Source organism: Panthera onca, chromosome F1 (assembly GCF_046562875.1).
Source record: "Panthera onca isolate mPanOnc1 chromosome F1, mPanOnc1 haplotype 2, whole genome shotgun sequence".
Taxonomy (NCBI): Eukaryota; Metazoa; Chordata; class Mammalia; order Carnivora; family Felidae; genus Panthera; species Panthera onca.
Genome location: NC_138355.1, coordinates 48,026,825 through 48,049,244, shown reverse-complemented (window position 1 = coordinate 48,049,244; position 22,420 = coordinate 48,026,825). Strand labels below are relative to the sequence as shown.

Genomic DNA, 22,420 nt, shown 5'->3' with positions numbered 1-22,420 from the left:
GGTTATGCTATGGTGAGCACTTATACAAAATAAAAAATAATTCTTAATTTATTCAACTAGTAAATAGGAAAGTGTTCATCTGCCAAACTCATACATTTAAATAATGTTATAATTTGTTTTAAGAGAGATGTTTTACTTCAGATCTCAAATAACGAGCTTCCATTTCTTGAGCACTTCTGGAATACTGCATTAGGAACTGGAAATACAAAAGGTCGCAAACCCCAACGCCTGTCCTGCAGAAGATTCATTGAGTTTAATTTATAAAGCAGATAAACACAAGAAAAATAAATTCCAAACATCACAGAAAGAGAAAAAAGAAGCGACAGAGAGAATTAGGGAACACTATTCAGAAGGTTGAGTTGAACTTTGTCTCTAGGTTTGCTCCTGATCTCTTCCGAAAGTGAGCTTGATTTCAGGAGAATGGTTAAACCAGGAAATAGTGGAAGGTAAATTCAGGAAGAAGCATAGAAAACAGCTAGCAGAGGACTTTAAGTTTCAGGATAAAGTAGTTTCAAACTCTGTCCCAAAGGCAGTGGGAAGCCACTGAGAGTTTTCAGGGAGAGAAGGAAAGTAAATCCCGGCAATGCAGCACTCAAAGAAAGTCTTGTTTCAGATGCAAATGAAATTAGTAATTCATAGTTTTATAATAATTTGGAAGGTACAAAAAATGAACAGAAAACCTAATTTGAAGAGATTAGTCTAATAGAGGATTGTACGTTTCCTCTTAAAAACTGAAGAAAAATATTCAGAAAACATGTTCCTTAATGAATATGAGAAAAGGCAATTTAAAACACAATAGTCTATTTTCTCCAATCAAATAAAAGTTGAAATTAATGTCCTTGAATCTATTAACTGGATATTGTTCTCCATGCACACTGCTTTATAATTATTTTAAATATCACTAGCATTGTAGATTGATGAAGACAACTAATAGTGCACATTAAACTCTTTTTTTTTAATTTGGTAAATTGAACACATTACAAATTGTAAATTAAAGATGTAAAACGTTGTTTTGATACATTTATATATTTTAATACGATCGCCATTGATGCCATATTCATCACATTACATCATTATAGTGCATCATTATTAACCGTATTCATTATACTCTACATTAGATCTTTATGGCTTATTTATTTCTTGTTATAAGTTTGAATCCTTAAACACCATCAATCTCATCCCTCTACTTCCCCATCTCCTAGTAACAACCTGTTTTAGTATGGGTTTGACTTGTTTCTAGATTCCCCATATAAGTGATATCATGTAGTACTTGTCCTTCTCTCACATCTCGCTTTTATAATGTGCTAAAGGTCCATCTATGTGTTGCAAAGGACAGGATATCCTCCTTCCTCATAGCTAAATAATACCCACATCTTTCTTATCCATTCACCCATTGATGGGCATTTGGGTTGTTTCTATATCTTGGCTGTTGTGAATGATGCTGCAATATACATGGGTGTGCATATGTCTCATCAAAATCCAGTTTTCATTTCCTTTAGATAACATATCCCAAAGTGGCATTGCGATGGTATGCGATTGGTATGGTAAATCTATTTTTAATTTTTGAGGAATTTTCATATTGTTTTCCATAGTGGTTGGACTGATTTAAATTCTTAACAACAGTGTATATAAGGTTTCCCTTTTTACAACATCCTCACCAGCACAGGTTGTCTCTTGTCTTCTTGATGATAGCCATTCCAACAGGTGTGAGGTGATATCTCATTGTGGTTTTATTTGCATTTCCCTGATGATTAGTGATGTTGAACGTCTTTCCATGGCATTGGCCATTTTCGTGTCCTCTTTGCAAAATATTTAGTTCGGACTCATTTTTTAGTCTGATTGTTTGGCGTTTTTAAAATAAGTTTTAACTCTTTATATATATTGGATATTAACCCCTTATCTGAGTTACGATTTGCAAGAATTTTCTCCCATTCTGTAGGCTGTTTCATTTTGTTGATGTTTCTTTTGTTGTGCAGAAGCTTTTGAGTTTGATGTAGCCCAATTGTTGATTTTTACTTTCATTGTTTGTGCTTTTGGCATTATGACCAAAATATCATTGCCAAGACCAATATCAATGAGTTTCTTCCTTGTTTTCTTCTAGAAGTCTTATGATATCAGGTCTTATATTTAAGTCTTTAATCCATTTTGAGTGTTTTGTTTGTTTGTTTGTTTGTTTAGTGGTGAGACAGAAGTCTAATTTCATTGTTCTACATGTGCTTCTCCAGTGTCTCCCACATCATTTTTTTGAAGAGACTTTCCTTCCTCCATTGTATTCCTAGCTTCTCTGTCAAATATTAGTTGACCATAAATACAGGGATTTAATTTTGGGCTCTCTATTATGTTCCATTGACCTATAGGTTTATTTCTGTGCCAGTACCATACCGTTTATATTACTATGGCTTTGTAGTATAGTTTGAAATCAGGAAGTGTGATACTTCTGACTTTGTTCTTTTTTTCTCAGGATTGTTTTGGCTATTCAGGATCCTTTGTGGTTCCACATGAATTCTGGGATTGTTTCTTCTAATTCTGTGAAGAATACCTTTGATATTTTGATAGAGATTTTGTAGGGTCTGTATATGGCTTTGGGTAGTGTGACCATTTTACCAACATTTATCTTTTCAATCCATGAACACAAGAGGTCTTTACATATCTTTGTATCTTCTTTGAGCTCTTTCAGCAAAGTTCTGTAGTTTTTTTTTTTTTAAGTTTATTTAATTATTTTGAGGGGAGAGAGGGGCAGAAAGAGAGGGAGAGAGAGAGAGAGAGAGAGAGAGAGAGAGAGAGAATCCCAAGCAGGCTCCACACTGTCAGCATGGATCCCAACGTGGGGCTCTGACCCATGAACTGTGAGATCATGACCTGAATCAAAATCAAGAGATGGACACTTAACTGACTGAGCCACCCAGGTGCCCCAAATTTTTGTAGTTTTTTTTTCACCTTATTAAAACACTGAGTTTATTTCACATATACATTTTTGTCTTCCTATCATTTCCATTTGTCTGAACACTACTACTACTATGTCCTATCATAACATTCCATACATAAAAACCAAGCAAAGGGTGGAGTGCCATCTTTAAAAACTAAACAGGCACTTTGGACAACACATTCTTGGCAATGGAACCTGGACAGTGTTCATCAGACATTCTCACTCTGCTTTATAAAAAGGACAGCCAGATATCAACTGGTACAGAAGTGAAATAAGGTGGAAAGTTTTAACACACTGTTTAAACTACTTTCATAAAGAGTCTTCCTCCACTGCTAGATTTCTTGAATAGCCTCTTGGCTAGTCATCGGGAAGCAATTCTTCACATAATTGATGAACTTGGCTTCCACTTTGGGAAGAGAACCACCTTTTTCTATATTTGCTTGCATTTTTGCTTTAATGTCTTCTACAGAACTAGGTTCTTTTGGTGTTTTGGGAGTCTTTTCCTGTTTTTTGAAAGATTCTTGACCTTTTGATCTTGGTGTTGATGGTTTTGAGTCTTTTCCATTCTGGTTTGATTTTTGTGCACTTTTGGCTGCAGTATCTCCTATAGATTTCTTTACTGGAGACTTTTCTTCAGACTTGTCATCATCAAAATCATCATCATCCTCGTCATCATCTTTATCGGCACCAGGTTTCATTTTTTTTCCGTGGAACCTTGCTAACACTTCCAAGGGGCAGAACACTTTCCAGATATACTAAGGACCTTCACATCCTCTTCCTCTTCATCTTCTGACTCTGCATCTTCCTCCACAGTTATTGAGTGCTGTCCACTAATATGCACAGGCCCTGAACCACATTTCAACTGTAAGACCACAGGTAGTGTTATTTCAAAGTCCCAAGGGAAACCATTGGCTCTTCACACATTTTCAAAGTTGCCAGTGTGATTTTGATTGGACTGCCTTCGTAATGCAATGCCTCTGCTTCAACAATGTGCAATTCATCCTTTGCACAAGTCCCTAAACTGACCGATCTTAAAGATAACTAGTGTTCGTTTTCATCATTATCCACCTTAGACTGATAATCTTTGTCAGCCTTTAGTTCACAACCAAAAAGTTCTGGGGCCTCAGAAGGCTCACGTCGATGTCCATCGAATCTTCCATGTGGTGGTGACATGCACTTAGGTGAGAGAGAAGATGGGCAGAGAGAAACGACTATTGTTCCACAAAACAGCCACATAAGATGAATCACACCAGGGACAAAGTTTTGTAGTTTTTATGTACAGATCTTTCACTCCTTTTGTAAATTTATTCCTAAGTATTTTATTGTTTTTGATGCTACTGTGAATAGGATAGTTGTATTTCTTTTTTTGATGCTGCATCATTAGTTTAAAGAAATGCCACTGATTTCTGTAAGTTGATTTTATAATGTCTCACATTACTTAAATCATTAATTCCAACAGGTTTTTGATCGACTCTTTGGAATTTTCTTTATATAAGATCATATCTTCAGCAAATGGTGACAATTTTATTTCTTCCTCCTGATTTGGACGTCTTTTATTTCTTTGTCTTACCTAAATACTCTAGGTAAGACTTCCAATACTATATTGAATAGAAATATTAAGAGTGGGCAACCTTGGCAACCTGATCAGAGAAAACTTTTTCAGTTTTTCTTATTTATATGTTAACAATGAGTTTATTGTATATGGCTTTATTATATTGAGATACATTCCTTATATACCCAATCTGTTAAGGGTTATTATCATGAAAGGGTGTTATATTTTGTCAAGTTCCTTTTCTGCATCTATTGAGATGATCATGTGATATTTATCTTTCATTTTATTAATATGATGAATTATATTTATTGATTTGCATATATTGAACCATCTTGGCATCCTGAGGATAAATCCCACTAGGTCATGGTGCATAATCTTTACAATATGTTCTTGAATTTGGTTTACATCTATATTCATCAGGGATATTCATCTATAGTTTTCCTTTCAAACCCTTACCTGGTTTTGGTATCCAGGTAACACAGCTTCATAGAATAAGTTTGGAAGTGTTCCCTCTCCCTTGATATTTGGAAGAGTTTGAGGAGGATTAGTATTAATTCTTCATTAAGTATTCGGTGGAATTCACCATTAAAGCCATCTGCCTGTGGAGTTTTCTGTATTACAATTTTTTTTTATTGACTCAATCTCTTAAGTCATTATTGGTCTGTTCAGATTTTCTATTTCTTCTTCATTCAGTCATTCAGTCTTGGTAGGCTGTATGTTTCTAGAAATGTATCTATTTTATACATAACTATTCAGGTTATGTAATTTGGAGGCATATAATTGTTCATAGTGGTCTCTCGGTATTTCTGTAGTATCGGTTGTAGTGTCCTCTTTCATTTATAATTTTATTTGTCTTCTCTTTCTTAGTTGGTCTACTTACAAGTGTGTCAATTTTATCTTTAAAAAAACAGCTTTTAGTTTCATTGATACTTTCTATTATTTTTCTAGTCTCCATTTCATTTCTTTTTCTATCTGACTTAATTTCTCTCCATCTGCTACATCTGGGCATAATTTCTTCTTTTTCTAGTTCCTTGAGGTGTAGAGTTACGTTGTTTATTTGAGATCTTTCTAATTCTTAATTAAGATATTTGTAAGTTCTTAATATATGCATTTACTGCTATAAACTTTCTTCTTAGAACTGCTTTTGCTGCACAAATCTTGATATTTTGTATTTTCATTTTCATTTATTTCAAGAACATTAAGCTGCTTAATACCAATCACTTAGTTACTTATTGTTCTTTGAGCCAAATTAATGTTGCCCCTTTATTTAAATTAAACGTTTGAAAGCATTTTTTTAGAAAAACAAAAAGTATAATTCATTATCCCCTAAATTCATTGAAATAGCTGCAAAAGTTGCTTTCCCTTATTATTATCACTACTAAACCTATGAATCTAATAAAATAAATTTCTTAAACATGTTTTTATTTAATACTTGTCACAGTAGGCATTTTTTCATGGCATTTATCATTGCTCCAGTTATAGTAAAACAATTATTTTAAAGGCCACAAATACAGATCATTGAAAAAAAGGTGTCTTCCCTATAGCAAACTGATGTTTTAGCTTAAATAAATAAAAAATAATAGTATCAATAAGGCAGAAAATGTCATGTTTATTTTACCTGTAAAATACATATTGTAACATACATATTTTATTTCTAAGTTTTAATTTGGGGAGAATTATTTTAAATTATAAATGTATGTTCAATGAAAGGACATGTTTATAGACTCAAAAGATGAACAAAATCTCCCCATTCATTCAAAATAGTCATGGGAAATAATTATTTTAAGTTCAAAAACCTATAATTTGTTATGAAATATGAATAAGGTAAGCATAACTTCTTAAAAACACTATATCATCAACATAATTACAACTAATTTGAAAAAGAGGCATAAAAAGATTGGGATTACAATTAGCAGATAAAAAATTAATAAAAATTAATAAAACAATAAAAATTGACAATTAATAGCAATATGGGCTTAAAGGAAGAAAGACATATATAAATATGGACACAAGAAAAAGAGAGCAGTTTTGTTTTATTATAGCAATATACCAGATAAAGTCTCCAGTATGTGCAGTTAAAAGCAGATGCATCATAAATAAGATATTTTCATGCCACTTAAAGTCCTCCATAAATTCAGTATCACCACTGGACATAATTTTTGACAGCTGCTTTAAGAACTCTAACAGGTGAAATTATCATTCATCTCATTCCCCAAAGCTCCTATATTCTAACCAGTATCATCAAATGACAAAACAAAGCATTATACTAATTAGTTGTATATGAGGTGCATTATAAGCTGTTTTCACACTGATTTGGGATCAAAGTTACTCCTGCTGATGTATTTTCCTAAGAAGTTTTTGAAACACACTTATGTATCTACCCTAAAATCATTATCTTTTTAGCTTTGCTCATCTGGAAGATGAAAAATAAATATTTTCTACATAGAACTAGCTTCCTTTCAAAGCTCCAGTACTCTATTTCTTTACGCTTTCTAGACATTTCCATGTAGCACACTGAATGATGTATCTAAACTCTAGCTTGTCATCTATCTCTCTTGTTTTTTGGATGTTCATATCAGCTTTATTCATAATAGAAAACTAATCATTTCCTTTTTCTCCACAGACAACAATGCCCCCTTTCCTTCCTAGAAAATTGCTTCCCTTTTCTGACTTGCTTCAGTGAACGAGCATTCATTTATTTATTTTGCAATCAAATAGAATTGCCATGTTATACTCCTTTTCCAAGTCCCGTATCAATGAACAAGTCTTAGTCTTTGCCTCCATAAATGTATCTACGTAGAAACCTGCCTTTACTATCCATTATCCTAATGCTTCCAGAGATTCTTATCTCCTCACACCTGCCTAACAACAATTTAACTGGTTTCCTTATTTTCATGTCTATTTCAACCTTAAGCCATCCTGCCAATAAATTCTACTGCTGCTTGCAATGCTCTTAAAAAAAAAAAAAGTACCCTTTCCATCTCAGCAGAAATCTCTCACAAAACATATAAAGGTAGGCTTCTAAATCTTGGCACATTACTAGCTTTAGTTCTAAACCACTTGCAAGGATCCATTTCATGCTCTGTATCACAGAATGTTCTCAGTCCTCTTTGTCTCTGACTTTATTAATGATTTTCCTGATTATAGATACAAACACATCCTGTGGACCTAACACCCGCTGAGACTATTGGATCTTTGGTATTTGTATTAAGTCAGTAATGAAACCTGGAGTTAGCTACCTTACTTAGCTCAGCAGCTCTTGATCCAGCTCAGCCTCAGGACCTTGGACCTCAAGGGCAGATGCACATTAGGAATTTCTCCCCTAGGCTGACACCATGAACTGTCAAAATGCCTTTCTAAAATCTTGCTACTTTCTTGTTCATATATTAAGCACTGTTCCTTGCCTATAAGGTTTAAACTGAGTTTAAACTCCATATTTTTCACCTAAAGTCCTTCCAGAGTCAGGTTTAATGTATGTTTCCAATATTAGGTTTAATTAACAACAGAGATGCTAATAATACAAAGTTTTTTTACTCTGGTCAAACTGGACTCTGTAGGGTTGCCAAATGAAGCATATTATGCAATCCCCATGTAGTGCATTTTCTCTATCCATTTCCCTGTTCTGGAATGTCCTGTGCTTTCCAACTACACAAATCTTATCTACCTTTCAAAGTCTAGTTCAAGTCCTTATATCCTCTGTAATCACTGTAATTCACAGTAAGTTTTCCTCTTTGAAATGAGAAAAACACTGTCACACTCAGTGGATGCTTAATTCATTAGTAACAAAGCCATAGTATATATTGCTATTAAATTTTTTATGTTTAAGTTGCAGTTTTGTTAATTAGAATGTAAGCACTTTGAAGTCAGGAAAAACATCTAATCTCTATTGCACTTTTAAGGAAACACTAATGCAATTGTACACGCATAATACAGAGTTTTTGATTAATCAAGTTACTACCATAGACCTTTTCTTAATAAGTCTTTTGACTTATATTAATCAGAGCTTTTGGAAACTCTAAGATATTGAGGAGATAGTGTGGGGTATATCAAGTTTCCCTCTAAGCTGTTCTCTTATTATTCCACATATTTTCTCTTATTTCTCCAAATATATAGGAGCTCACAGAATACAGAATTCTTCTGCTCTTTCCTTCTTTTATGCCTCTACATTCTACAATGTTTTTTTATAGTATAGAAAATACATAATACATAGAATACATAGAAATACATGAAATACATTTGTTTATTGAACACAAAAATTAGGCTTGGAGTTTCTAAGCATTTATGACACAAGAAATAAGGGACTATAATGGTGAAAACAAAAATATAAAAATAAATAAATTAACTGGTTTTCTAAAAATAAATGCCTTATGTGAGATATGAGATCAACTTACACAACATCATTCAGCTCTAGCCTGGTATCTGGAGACGGGTTAATCAGGATGTAGGAGAGGGTACTTTGATGATCATTCATTTCATCTAGAAGATAAATAAATGCCAAGTTTGTTATACTACTGACAGAAAATTACAGGAATTATTGTAGAGCATCTAATCTTCAAACCATATAGCTGTCAACGAGAGCTTGCTATAGTTCTGCCCACAGAATGATTGTGTACATAACTTTGACTATTTTCAAATTACTGTCATTGGAAATATCTGACAGGTACTCATTTTTTGTTCCAACAGATGATAAAAATAAAGTATCTAATTCTGTTCAGAAAAACTAGTTATATTCTACCCTCTTTAAGCTATTACACTGAAAGTCTTTCTATTAAAGAAATAGTTAGACAAAATGTTTATTAGTTTATTATGTCTTATTCATTATAAAAACTAATTGTGGTTATAGGTAGCCATCCCAGATATGAACATTCATATGGGTAATTCTGTGAAAAATCATCTGATGACATTCTGTTTAGAAAACACAACAGAGGGGTGCCTGGGTGGCTCATTCAGTTAAGTGTTCATCCAACACTTGATTTTGGCTCAGGTTATGATCTCATGGTTCTTGAGACAGCACACCATGTCAGGGGCTCTGCGATGACAATGCAGAGCCTGCTTGGGATTTTCTCTCTCCCTCTCTCTCTGCCCCTCTCCCCGCTCTCACGTTCTAAGTAAACAAATGAACATTAAAAAAAAAGAAAACACAATAGAAATGTATCTAAAAAGGTTGAAGGTTCTAAATATGTTTGACTTTGTTATAAGATATACCTGATATGTTTTTGCAAAATATAAAGATTCTTGTAGAATTAACTAAGTTTCAAGGAAAGTGTACTGCTAAATTATTTGTTTTTCTTCTAAAACAATATGTATTTTTAAAATAAAAGGCTACGTTCTTTCATTTTTTTTCAATTCACTCTGAAGACATTGTCAGCCTTCAAGTTTGGAGAGCTAACTTGCATTATATTGGGCACTTGAAAATAAAACAGCTTTGAGATCTCAATTTCTTAGCTGCCAAAGCTATGATAAGATGTAAATGTAAAGCCATGTGGACACATACTTCAGTAAACATCAATCCTCCCAAAGGTAGTATTTTTAGGCTGTGAGGATACTGCTCAAAATCCTTCTCTAGAGTCACAATATCTTTCTAGCCACTTCAGCTGCAGATAAGCTTGGTTCCTGAACAAAAGTACTAAGTTTTGCATTTTGATCCAAACTCTAAGAATGTATTTCATACCAATGGAGATATATCAATATTCAAATGCGTCAAGTAAAGGTCTTTTTTAGGCCAACATATTTGACTCTAATAATTTCCTGCACTGGAAAATATGTATCATTTTTTAAAAAATAATGTCTACCACTGTATTCCTCTAACTAGAAGCCTATCACTCTAATGAGCAAAATTTAATAATATTTTTGGTTATGATAGTTCAAGTTGATATGCAGATGTGCCCTACTTTTAAAGTCTATAAATGAACATCTTTATCTTACAAGGACAATAAACTGCAATGTAATCGAACTCACCATAAGTTTGCCAATAAAACCATTATAATAATAAAATCATAACATTTATATTTAAAAAAGAACATGTTTGGTTGCATGTCTCTGGGGTGGACACAAGTAATTGTATCCTGGCATAGGGATAGGATTGTCAGGCCAAATAGAGACTGCTTGGTGAAATCTGAATTTCAGATAAAAACTAATAATTTTTTGACACACATGTGTCCCAAATATTGTTTGTGATATATTTATGCTAAAACATTTATTTGTTATTTGTTACCTGAAATTCAAATTTAACTGGGAATCCTGTATTTTTTATTTGCCAAACCTGTCAATTATACCTACAGGTAGATGGCTAACTCAACCGGTTGGAGCTTGGAAATCCAATGAATATATGATGTTGAGCTTATTTCAAATTAGGTATAATTCCAATTCAAAACATCTTGTACTGGTAGGAGATGACAGAGATCCTTTTTCTATATAAAAAGCAATTTTGATTTATCTATGCTTTTTGAGAAACTTTCCTTTTGTCTGAATTTCCCCAGGTGCTATACAAAGGAACATACTGATAGTACATTCTGGAGACTGAAACATGAGGCTCTACAATGTAACCAGCCTACCAGAAAATCTCCATCTTATTTGGTTATGTCTAACTCAATTTCTTATGTAAAACAGTGGCATTAATTAAATTTCTTATATAAACAATGAATATTATTGAACAATGGCATTAGAGGCAAAACAATTTTAACAAATAACTTCTCAGTCCATGTTAATCCCCAACCTCTCTCGTTGACTATTAAAATAATGTTGTACTCATTTAACACCTGGAATGAAGTCAAGATATATTGGTGACTTGGTTTGCCTGTTATAAGTGAAAAAACTGTGTAGATAGCTGAGAACTTTATAGCAATAGATACAACTATTGTGTTAATTTTTTTCTGCTCAAGTAGTCTTATTTATCATTTTGAAGATTTTCATTTTTCCATGCACTCCAGAAATCAAAGGAAATGTTTTGCTAATGTGCTCAATTCCATAATCCCATATGATTTATATCAAGACATGCATGGGTAACACAATCAGAGCTCATCATTCCTGGTTTCTTTCCTCATCCACCCCTTGCTGACTTCTCCTCAGTGTTAGGTTAAAAGAAGTTAAAAGAAGTTGCTGAGTTCAAAGCCACTCTCTCTTTCTCTTTCATGTCTGCCTTGCTGTAGAGTTAATTCTGGCCTGCTTTTTCTCTGTCACGCTGCTTTTTTGGGAAGTCCTGCAGTTCATTCTCCTTCCCTTTGTGACTCTGTGGTTAAGAATTAGGAAGCAAGGTTTTAAAAGCCTGTTGTGGCCACATATCAAAACCACATTCAATGGTCTAGTTTTTCAGCTGCAAGTCTGGAATTATTGTCTCTATTGGTCATTCCTTATATTTATTCTTTTGTTATTTCTGAATTCTGATGGGGAAACTGTGGTAGGTCTCCTAGATCTTTAAGATCCTATTATAATCATCCTCTTTGGTAGTGGCAAAGTCACAGTGGATTAAATAAGGCTCTTTACCAAAACTACAACAAATTTAGTGAATTAATAAATTTGCTTTTTAAAATGTTTCATGAACCAGAATCAATATTCCATGTCCTGTCAGAAAAATATCTGCTAAGAAACTCTGTTGTGAGAACATTCAGCGTGTTCCTGATAACTAATATCTGACCCTGAGAAAATAAAAATCACTCTACATTTGCATCGTTTTATTGAAATTATTTCATCATTGATAAAATTATCATAAATGAAAAATTATCCTGCGAAAATTTAAAATAAATGTACTAGAATATTGAAAAATTTAAAAGATATTTTAAAATTTCCAGTAGTATTTACCAAGAAACTTAATTTGCTGTATTAATTAGCATATGCAATTATTCAGTCACAATCTTCATATAGCAAATATTCTGCTTAGAGTGTTTCAAGTAAATAGATCACATTAGAAAGGAAATGGATTTATACTCCTGTTGCTCTTACAAAATATTTCTTGTTAAAGTATTTTAAGAATACTTTTAAATAAGGAGAACGAAATTTGATCAGAAAGAAATTGAAATCCTACATAATTTGTGTACGTTTCATTAAATATTCATATATTAAAAAATAAAAAAATAATAAAAAAAAATAAATATTTCCAAAAGCATATCCATTATGTGTTATATAAAGAGACATTTTATTATTTATTTATTTATTTTTTATTATTTTTTTAATGTTTATTTTTGAGAGAGAGAGAGAGACAGAGTGAGAGGCAGGGGGCGGGGGGATGGAAGGGCTGAGAGAGAAGGAAACACAGAATCTGAAGCAGGTTCCAGGTTCTCAGCTGTCAGCATAGAGCCCAATGCGGGCTGGAACTCCCCAACTGCAAGATCATGACCTGAGCCAAATTCAGACACTTAACAGACTGAGCCACCCAGGCTCCCCTAAAGAGACATTTTAAATCAAGAGACTCAGTTAAGAACAGAGATTCTAAAACCAGAGTGCCTCTGTTGAAATCCAGCTTTCTCGGACCACCTAGGTGGCTCAGTCCGTTGAGCGTTTGACTTGGGCTCAAGGTCATGATCTCATAGCTCATGAGTTCAAGCCCTGTGTTGGTCTCTGTGCTGACAGCTCTGAGCCTGGAGCCTGCTTCAGATTCTGTGTCTCCCTCTCTCTCTCTTGCTTCTCCCCTGCTTGTGTGCTCTGTCTCTCAAAATAAATAAAAATTAAAAAGAGAAAGACAGAAATCCAGTTTTCTCAATTACTCATGCTAAGGCCTCCTTAGGCAAATTACTTAATTTCTTCTAATCTTTTGTGCTCAATTTCCTCACCTGTAAAAGGGAGGCGAAAAATAGTATTATCTCCTAGGTTAATGTTAGAATTAAATTATAAATGAATAACTAATATAATGTAAAATTCATATATTAATATAAATGTTTAGTTCTTAGAATCAGTGTCTGATTTATATTAAGTGCTACATAAAGGTTTCCTATTATTATTGTGCAGGCAAAATCATTTCATAACCTATAAACAATAACTGTATAGATATTGCAGTATGAAGGTGTTAGCATACAAAGACAGGGGGGAAAAAGTGTCCAAAGAGAACAGCAATGGGAAAGACTGAGATGGTTGAGTTTAAATTGCAGAAAACAGGCCCTGGATTGAAGTGAGCAAGAAGGAGATTAACTGGGGTCAATGTTGAAAAGTCAAGCTAGGACCAGATCCCGTAGGGCTTTATAGATGTTCATCAGAAGCTCAAATTTTATTCTAAAAGCAATGGGAAACCAAGAAGGGCTATTAGGGTGGAAGATTTAGTGGTATGATCTAATTTCCTATTGACTATATTATGTTCCTTGGCTGCTTTGTGGGAAATGGACGTTAGGGCCTCAAGTCTGGTCTCAAGAAGAGTAGATACACAGTGCAGAAGCCCAGGTGAGAGATGATGGTATCCTGGGGGCAATGGAAATGAAGGAAATTTGAAAGAAGGGAGGAAACGATAGCTAGCGAGCCTGAAAGAGTGGGGATAGCGAGCCTGAAAAAGTGGGGACAGAGTAGGGGTAGGAAACATGGGAGGCATGAGGGAGGGAAGGAGAGACTGAGATGGTCCTAGATGGGAGAGATACAACAGCATATATGGATGCTGATGAAAAAAGCAAAGACAAAGAAATTGATGTATCAGAGTGAGGGTATGTTTTTCTTCAGTCACTGCAAGAAACCTCATTGAGGAAAATACTCTCAGTTGCACAGTGCTTATTTCTTCTACATAGTCCAATAATCCAAATAATCAGTAGTAGCATAACCCAGTGATGATTTCATTTTTCCCACCTCTAAACTTCTAAGCATATTATGTGTTATTCAATTATAAAACTGGCAAGTTTTATAATGCTGACTTAATTTGCTCATCTGTTTTAGTTTAATACCAAGCTATGCTTATGAGTACAACTCTTTTGTCAAATTTACTGAACTTACCAGTCTAAGGGGAAAAAAAGGTTAGAGATAAGGATAAAAGAATCTTTCTGTTTAATTACCTCTATTTTAAGCAATTTTCATTACCTTCCAATAATTTAGAACTATTTTATGATACATAAGATAAAAATCAGGACTTTTGTAACCTCCCTTCATATAAACCACTAAGAAATGAAGATCAGATGAAATAATTAGTAAAATAAGCAGCATGATATAAAGCCAAGTTTCAGAAATTGTTCAGTTCCAACTCTGCCATGAGCCACTCCATCACTTACTAGCTTCAGACACAAAACTAATTACTTTAGGCTCAATATTCCTTTTAAAATACAGTATGCAATGTTTCCTAACCTTTTAAAATCTATTATCTTTTATAAATATTAAAAGACCAAAACACAAAACCCTATTTTATCATTATTTTTCAAATTGATAGAGTATTCAAAAACAAAAATAATGGAAGTAAAAGTGAATAATACTTGTAAGAACATATTTTTTCAATGGTGTAAAGCCCAGTTTTGTTTTGTTAAAATGCTTTCTCCACTGCATGTGCCCTTCTCCCACCCCCACCAAGTACTGAGTAATTCAGAGTAATTTTGTGTCCCTGGTGAATGGGAGCTGCTCAATAAATGCTCGTTTCTTTCAAAATACTCTGACGGCAGATATTTTATATTAAGTGATGTGAGTCAAAATGATACAGGTTGTCTGCAAAGTCAGGAGTATAGGTACACTTATTTTTAAGTAGAACATTAATTACATTTTCAAATGTGTTAGGTATGTTTTCAGGTGAAGTACTTCTAAATTTAAAACTATGACTCTAGTTGATAGTCTTAAAAAGTAGAATAAATATACCACAGAAAATCTAAAAGATTTTGGAAAGACTATGTATTTTTTCTTCATTTTAACAATTGACCACACTGCTTTAAATTTAAAGATACTTCACCTGAAACAATATCTGAGGCTGAAGAAAATGTATTGAACATAATATCTGCACAACCTAAAAATAACGTTTCCAATTTTGCAGCTGTCCTGTATTATTTCCATATGACTTATAGGAGGCACTTTTGTGATAGTTGATAATCATAATTTGTCATACATGTATTATTTTGTTCTTCAATTTAGTCATTTAATAATGTTAACTGGTTATGATTAGACCAGTTACAATTCTAAATCAGAGGACAGAGCAATGAAAAGATAGGCCAAGTCCTTTCCTTCATAGACCTTTTTAGCAATTTTCTGAGAAGCAGTATAGTATGTAAATACAGTCTTCAGAATAGAGGTCACACATCTGTAGTTATAGGTTTACTTGTAACACTAAATTTACTTTAAACTTCTTATATGATTTTAAACATTCTTTAAGTTATCTTAGGATAATCACTGCTGTTCTTTTATCTCATACACTTGCTGTTAAACAAAAAATGAAATTCACTAATTCCAAGTGCACGAGGAGTCTAGACAAATACATACAGTAATGCAAGCTCTACCATAATTATGATAGAGAACATTTCCATAATGCCAAAAAGCTCCCTCCTGCCCTTTGCTGTCAGTTGTTCCTCTCACTCCCCCAACCCTTAGCAATCACTTATTTCTAAAAACAATCACTTTTCTAGAAGTCTGCAGTGTGTTTCTGCATGGCTTTTCCCCTCTTTGCATAACGTTTGCATAATGTCAAGCATCCATGGTATGGCATGGATCTACTTTAATATTTATATAGCCACTCAATTTTCTTTGGATTTATGATTGCAAGAAATATATTTTTTTATGCTTTTACTTTTAACCTATTTGTTTCTTTAAATTTTAGGTGCATTTCTTAGACAATACACAGTTGGACCCTGCCTTTTTTTATCTAATCTGATGACTTCTGCTTTTTAACTGAAATGTTTAGTTCATTTATATTTAATATAAATATCAATATAATTAGATTTAATTTACCTTCTTCCTAGTTGTGTTTTTAAGATTTTAAAAATTTCTTCTTATAATCATTCCAATTCATTTGCACTATTGGTTGTTAGTTACATCTCTTTGATTTCATTATTTTTATTTTCTCCTGGTCATAGTTTGGCAAATGTTTTCCTGTAAAGGGCTACATAGTAAATATTTCAGGCTTTTCAGGCTATACGATCTCTGTTTTATTTATTAAACTTTTTACACTGTAAAGTAAAAGTAGTCATAGATAATATACAAACAAGCAAGGATGGTTGTTTTTTTCTTTCTTTTTCTTTTTTCTTTTCTCTTTTTCTTTCTTTCTTTTTTCTTTTCTTTTTTTTTAACAAACACTGGTGTACTGTACTTTGCTGTTTCTTTCTCTAGGGTTTACAATGTACAGCTTTAACTTCTCAGTAGCTATGCTTAAATAACATACCACTTCATATGTAGTATAACAATCTGACTACGTTATATTTCTCCCTTCCTATTATCTGAGTTATTATTGCCATACATGTTTGCTTGTATATAATCTATAAACCTTAAAATGTTTGTTATAAATAGTACATTGTCCTTACACAAAATTTATGAGGTAAAACATATATTTCATATTTTCCCATAGTTACCATTTATTTTTATCTTTCTTTTAAAAAAAAAGTTTATTTTTTTAGTAATCTCTATGCCCAATATGGGGCTTGAACCTACGACCCTACAACCCCAAGATCAAGAGGCACATTTTCTTCTGACTGAGCCAGCCAGGCACTCCTACCATTTCTTTTTAGATCTAAATTTTCACCTGGCATCAATTCTCTTCTGTCTTAAGAACTTCCTTTAACATTTATTTTCATTGTGAAGATCTGTTGTTGACAAAGTCTCTCAGCTTTTGTTTGTCTACAGTAGTCTTTATTTGCTTTTATTTTACAAATATATTTTTACTGTATTTAAAGTTTTAGGTACACTATTTTTTTTTCAGTACTCCAGTGATGTTTCTCTATTGTGTCTTGGCTTGCAAAGTTTCTGTCAAGAAGTCTGCTGTCATCCTTGTACAGTTGACCCTTGAACAATGCAAGAGTTAGGGTTGCAAGCCCCCTATGTAGTAGAAAATCTGCTTGTAACCTATGACTGCCCCCAAACTTCACTACTGATAACCTACTATTGACTAAAAGCCTAACCAATAAATAAAGGCACTTAACACATGTGTATGTTATAGGTATTATATACTGTACTCTTGAAATAAAGTAAGCTAGAGAAAAAATGTTTCGAAGAAAATCATAAGAAAAATAAATTTACAGTACTGTATGTGTATACTGAACACAATATATGTGTAAGTAGACCTGAACAGTTCAAACCTGTGTTGTTCAAGATTCAAGTGTATTTGTTCTTCATTTATAAAATGTCTTTTTCCTCAGGCTCCTTTTGAAGTCTTCTATCATTGGCTTTCAGCAATTTTGTACACCGTGTCTTGGCATTATTGTATTTGTTATACTGCTCAAGCTTCATTGAACTTCAGATCTTGAATAGTTTTCATCAACTTTGGAAAAATTTTGGTCATTATTTCTTCAAATATCCATTCCCTTCTTTCCTTCTGAGACACCAATTACATGACTACACGATACTGTCGCACCATAAGTAACATTCTATTTTTTCACGGTTTTTTTTTCTCTCTCTCTCTCTCTCTCTCTAGTCTGCATTTTGGATAGTCTATTGCTTTGGCTTTATGTTCATTGATATTTTCCTCTGCAATATTCTGATGTTAATGCCACTCAGCATACATCTCATTTTTAATACTGCATCATAAATTCTGACCTCTAGGAAATTCAGTATGGTCTCTTTTAATCTTCAGTTTCTTTCCTTATCATACTTCTGTTTTCCTCTACAATGTTGAACATATAAACGATACTGTAAAAACTACTTTAGTATTTATGCTTTTCTGGATCTGTTTCTGTTGACTGATTTTTCTACTGGAAAAGGTCATATAAATGCATATATATTTTATTTTGGGTCCATCTCCATCTCTTGGGTCCATCTGATTCTCTTTTTTCAGGAAACGGAGTTATGATTTCTTTTGTTCAAGTGTCTGCACGCTATTGATTTATATTTTTTCTAGTTATTTAAATTGACAGCATAAATGGTCATCATAATTGGAAGTTTCTTTTTGTTGTTTTAATGCTTTCAGGTGGCCATTCTTTGCTCTGTCAATAATATGCTGAGTAAAAAGTTCATTCAACCGACTGTTTTTCTTAATGGTAAAAAATATTTCGTTTATTCAAATTGGCCACTAGTCATATTGGCCACATTTTTCTTACACACACATAAAACACAGCATTTGAATTTCTAGTCATAATGATAAAATATATGTATACTTAAGTGCAATTAAGTTGACTGCAGTGTTAAATTATGTAAAAATATTGATATTATTGAAAAATTAATGTCCTGAGAAGGACATGTTACAACTCCATGAAGAAAAACTGTATAGTTTCAATTTAGGGATATATGAAAAGTTCATTGCTCAAATATTTTCATTTACCAGAAATCATTATCACCTCATCAATTATGCCCTTTGAAAGCTTCATTACTTTATCTATTAAGAAAAGCATTGAGTTTGATATTTTTCTATTAATATTCTGTATGTACAATGAGATTAACATAAAACAAGCACATCTATGTATTCTTCTATTTCTGACTGACTCTTCATGAGAATGAATCAGTTCTGGAAATACAGAGTAACATAAAATCATCCATATTCTGGGAATCTATACCAGGAACATATTGACTGTACATATCAATATTATTGTATTCATTTGTATTGGAAAAAGTTAAATAATATATTTCAAAAACAATAAAAATTTAGTATCAATTTCTTTTGAAATACTAAAGTGTTGATGAAGTTGTTACAGTGACTTCAGATACTAACATTATTCCTCCTAAGTACTAAATGTTGCAAAACATTCCATAAGAAATATCTATCTATGGAGCTTTTTCCTTTCTTGGTAATTTTTTTAGGATAAATTTGTAAATAATTTTGTACTAAATTAGGTACCTGATTTTTGGATTAAGATTTTGGGAAATTTTTTGTTAAAAGCTTATATAAAAATGATCGTTGATTTATAAAAGAGTATGAGAAATTCATGATTGCTATTATTACTACTACTCTTCCTCTTAGTACTGCTCCTCCTCCTTCTACCACCACCTCGTCTGTTGTAACTTGGGTGGGAATAACGATCCTTTTTTTATTAATTTTGCTTATTTCTTTCCCATAAGAAGGAGAATAATTAACAATTGAGTCTCTAAATTGGCTATTAAAACAATATTTTGTCTAATCTGTTCATTATTTTGGGCAATTATAAATTTACTTTAGAAGGAAACTAAGACTTTCTGGTAGATGTAATAAAAGCCAGTGTCTAACTAGTATTTATCTCTTTGTTACTGAAAAGAATTTCTTTTTTTTCCTCCCTTGGGGTTTCATCTTTTAGTAACAGTACGAAACTTACAACAATCCATGTCAAAACCGGCTAGCACCTGTAGGAGCAGTCACACTAGGAAGACTTGCTTGCCAATTTATACTTAATAGTGTGTGCCATTCTGTGGCTAATCATCAAGAATCTGTCAATAGTTGGAAAGAATAATTTTTTGTGAGTGTGAGAGCCATTCTAAATACATTGTTGAAGAATAAGGCTAGTTATGAACATAAAATTATAATTATTCATATTTGCTGTATAGTTTACAGATTATTTTTTTTGCACATACATTTTATTATTTTATACCACATCCCTTTAGGAAAGCTTTATTATCCTTGTTTGATGGTTAAAAAAACATGATTTTCAGGAAGATAGTAACTTGGCCTAAAAACACATGGCTAGCTAGTATACAGTGCCATGAACCTTGAGGTGAAGTTTTAAAAATTATATTGAAATTTCCCCCCAAAATTCAATGGAAAGCAAGCAGAATTTGTGATTTTTCACTTCAGCTATTTTCCCAAAATATACAGGTCCTCAAATTCCATCTCCCAAATCCATAGGGTCAGATGTGTTCCAGAATTGAATTTTTAGATTTAGAAAATAATATTGGCCACATAATGTATACTATGTAACATCACATAAAATGTTACTCACCTTCCTGTCAAAATACTTACAAATTTACTGCATTTAAAACAAATATTTTGAAATATCTAAGCTCATTTCCAAATATCTAAGCTAAGCGTTCCAACTATGATCTTTTTCCTGTATTTCCAACTTCTTCACTAATGGCTCAATCTTAATAAACATGCTCCCATCTCCCTGATCTTCAAAACAGTCTCTCTTCCCTCACCACTTTCCCATGCAGTTAGCTCCGTATTCTCACCTTTCCTTCACAATGAAAATTCTTAAAAAATATCTACTGTGGCAGACAGATAGTTGTCTCTAAATAGTCTTTCTTCTTGTCTTCTTTAATGTTAGGTTTGGGCCATCAAAAATAAGACATATTCTTTTCCAATGGACATAATAGAAATGGTGTGTGTAATTATTTGATAATATGTTTTAACTGAAAAGACCACTCTTTGTTCTCTGGTATCTCCTTCTTACCTGCTGGATGGAATGTGGACAAAAGAATCAGAGTTCCCACATTCATCTTTTACTGTGATATGATTTTGGCAATAGAAGCAATAGATGGGGGAACAATGAGACAGATTACATTTTCAATACCTTGGGGTCCCTAATATATTTATATCCACTATATTCAAATCCTTACCTCACATCGTTCCTCAAGCTACTCAAATTTGACTTGTACACATGCCACTTAACTGATACAACTTTCACCACGGTCCATCAATGACTTATCACTATACTCACCAATACTCTTTGGCATTCTTAATATTGCTTCCTATTTCTCTGCCCAATGCTTCCCAACATTTTTCACATCATAGAACACAAAAGAAATGATATTTGCACTCACATTGGGATAACAGACAAAATTGCTTATGGCTGGAAGTAACCAGCCTGAAGAGTGCCTCTAACCACCCCAGGTCCCACAGGGCTTTCTGAAAGTATAAAGGATCAGTGTCATGATAAACCATGTAATAAACTGATAGCATACTACTGTAATATGGCACATCTTTTGGGCAATTCAGTTAGGACATTTCAGTCTCTTGGTTTTAAAAAATATTCCTTCCCTTAACATTTCTGAAAAATACAAGTTTTTTCCAAAGTTCTCTTACAGCCCTTCATCAGAGGTTATTTCATCTACTCCTATGACTTTAATTAAAATCCAAATGCTCTATCAGCATATACAGTCTCAAGTCTACAAAAGATCTCATTTCTTTTTCTGACACCCAATAGCAGAAATTCAGCTTCTTTTACAGCATCACCTACTGGAAGTCTTTTAGGCACTGAGTTAAACTTAGTTATCTTTACCCCAACATATTTGTCTTCTTTTTCTAAGCTCAGTGAATGTCACCACCATACACTTAATGTTCAAATAAGAACCCTCAGAAGTCATCTTTTGACTCTTCCATTTCCCTCTCCTTTATGTTTCATATCCAACAGGTCAAAAGTAATCTATTCATTCTTTTAGAGCACGCCAGACCTAACTCAGAAAAAAAGCAGATTATAACTTGTGGTTAAATTAATCATCATGCATTTTTTTAAGTATGTAAAAATGTTTTTCAACTGTAAATCACCATAAAATACTGACAATATGTACAAAGAACATGTGGTATAGTGGAAACATAAATAGACATAGAGTCAAAAGTCTTAAAGTACTGACTTGAGTGTCTAGTAGGCTAGGAAATCATTTATATTTGAGACCCTGTTTTCTCACCTGTAAGCATTCCATTTGTTCACGCATTCAATGTGCAGTTACTGGGTTCCTATGTGTCAGGAAATGTGTAATATGTTGGGGATACAAAGATGAAAAGGTGAGTAAGACATTCCCTTTCTCTCAAGGAAGGAAGGCAAACATGCAAAATAATAACTGGTTCAAAGCATACATCCTCAATGGAGGCAATATTGCCTCTGAGGGTGCAAAATTTGTTTTTGTTTTTGTTTTTATTTTGTTTTGTTTTTTGAGGTGGGTAAAAAAACCACAACTTACTCCTTTTATGTATAAAACACAGATATACATACAGTACTTAAATAGATATATGGAAG

The 22,420-nt window shown here is 33.0% G+C and overlaps 1 protein-coding gene and 1 pseudogene across 9 annotated transcripts in view; both read right to left on the bottom strand.

Annotated features, from left to right (window-relative positions):
• Window positions 1-22,420, bottom strand: part of KCNT2 (potassium sodium-activated channel subfamily T member 2) — a 370,200-nt gene that overhangs the window by 3,115 nt on the left and 344,665 nt on the right. For 8 of the 9 annotated variants that reach the window (XR_013553237.2, XM_078441196.2, XM_078441200.2 and 5 more), the window contains one exon: window positions 8,870-8,954. Coding sequence is in view for 7 of the 9 variants with exons in the window: in XM_078441196.2 (XP_078297322.1) it covers window positions 8,870-8,954 (85 nt within the window). In the remaining 2 variants the exon portion in view is untranslated. Of the gene's footprint in view, window positions 1-8,869; window positions 8,955-22,091; window positions 22,141-22,420 lie in introns of those variants that run through there. The other variant, XR_014136444.1, reaches the window with a different exon arrangement.
• Window positions 3,221-4,101, bottom strand: LOC132686494 (nucleophosmin pseudogene; annotated as a pseudogene).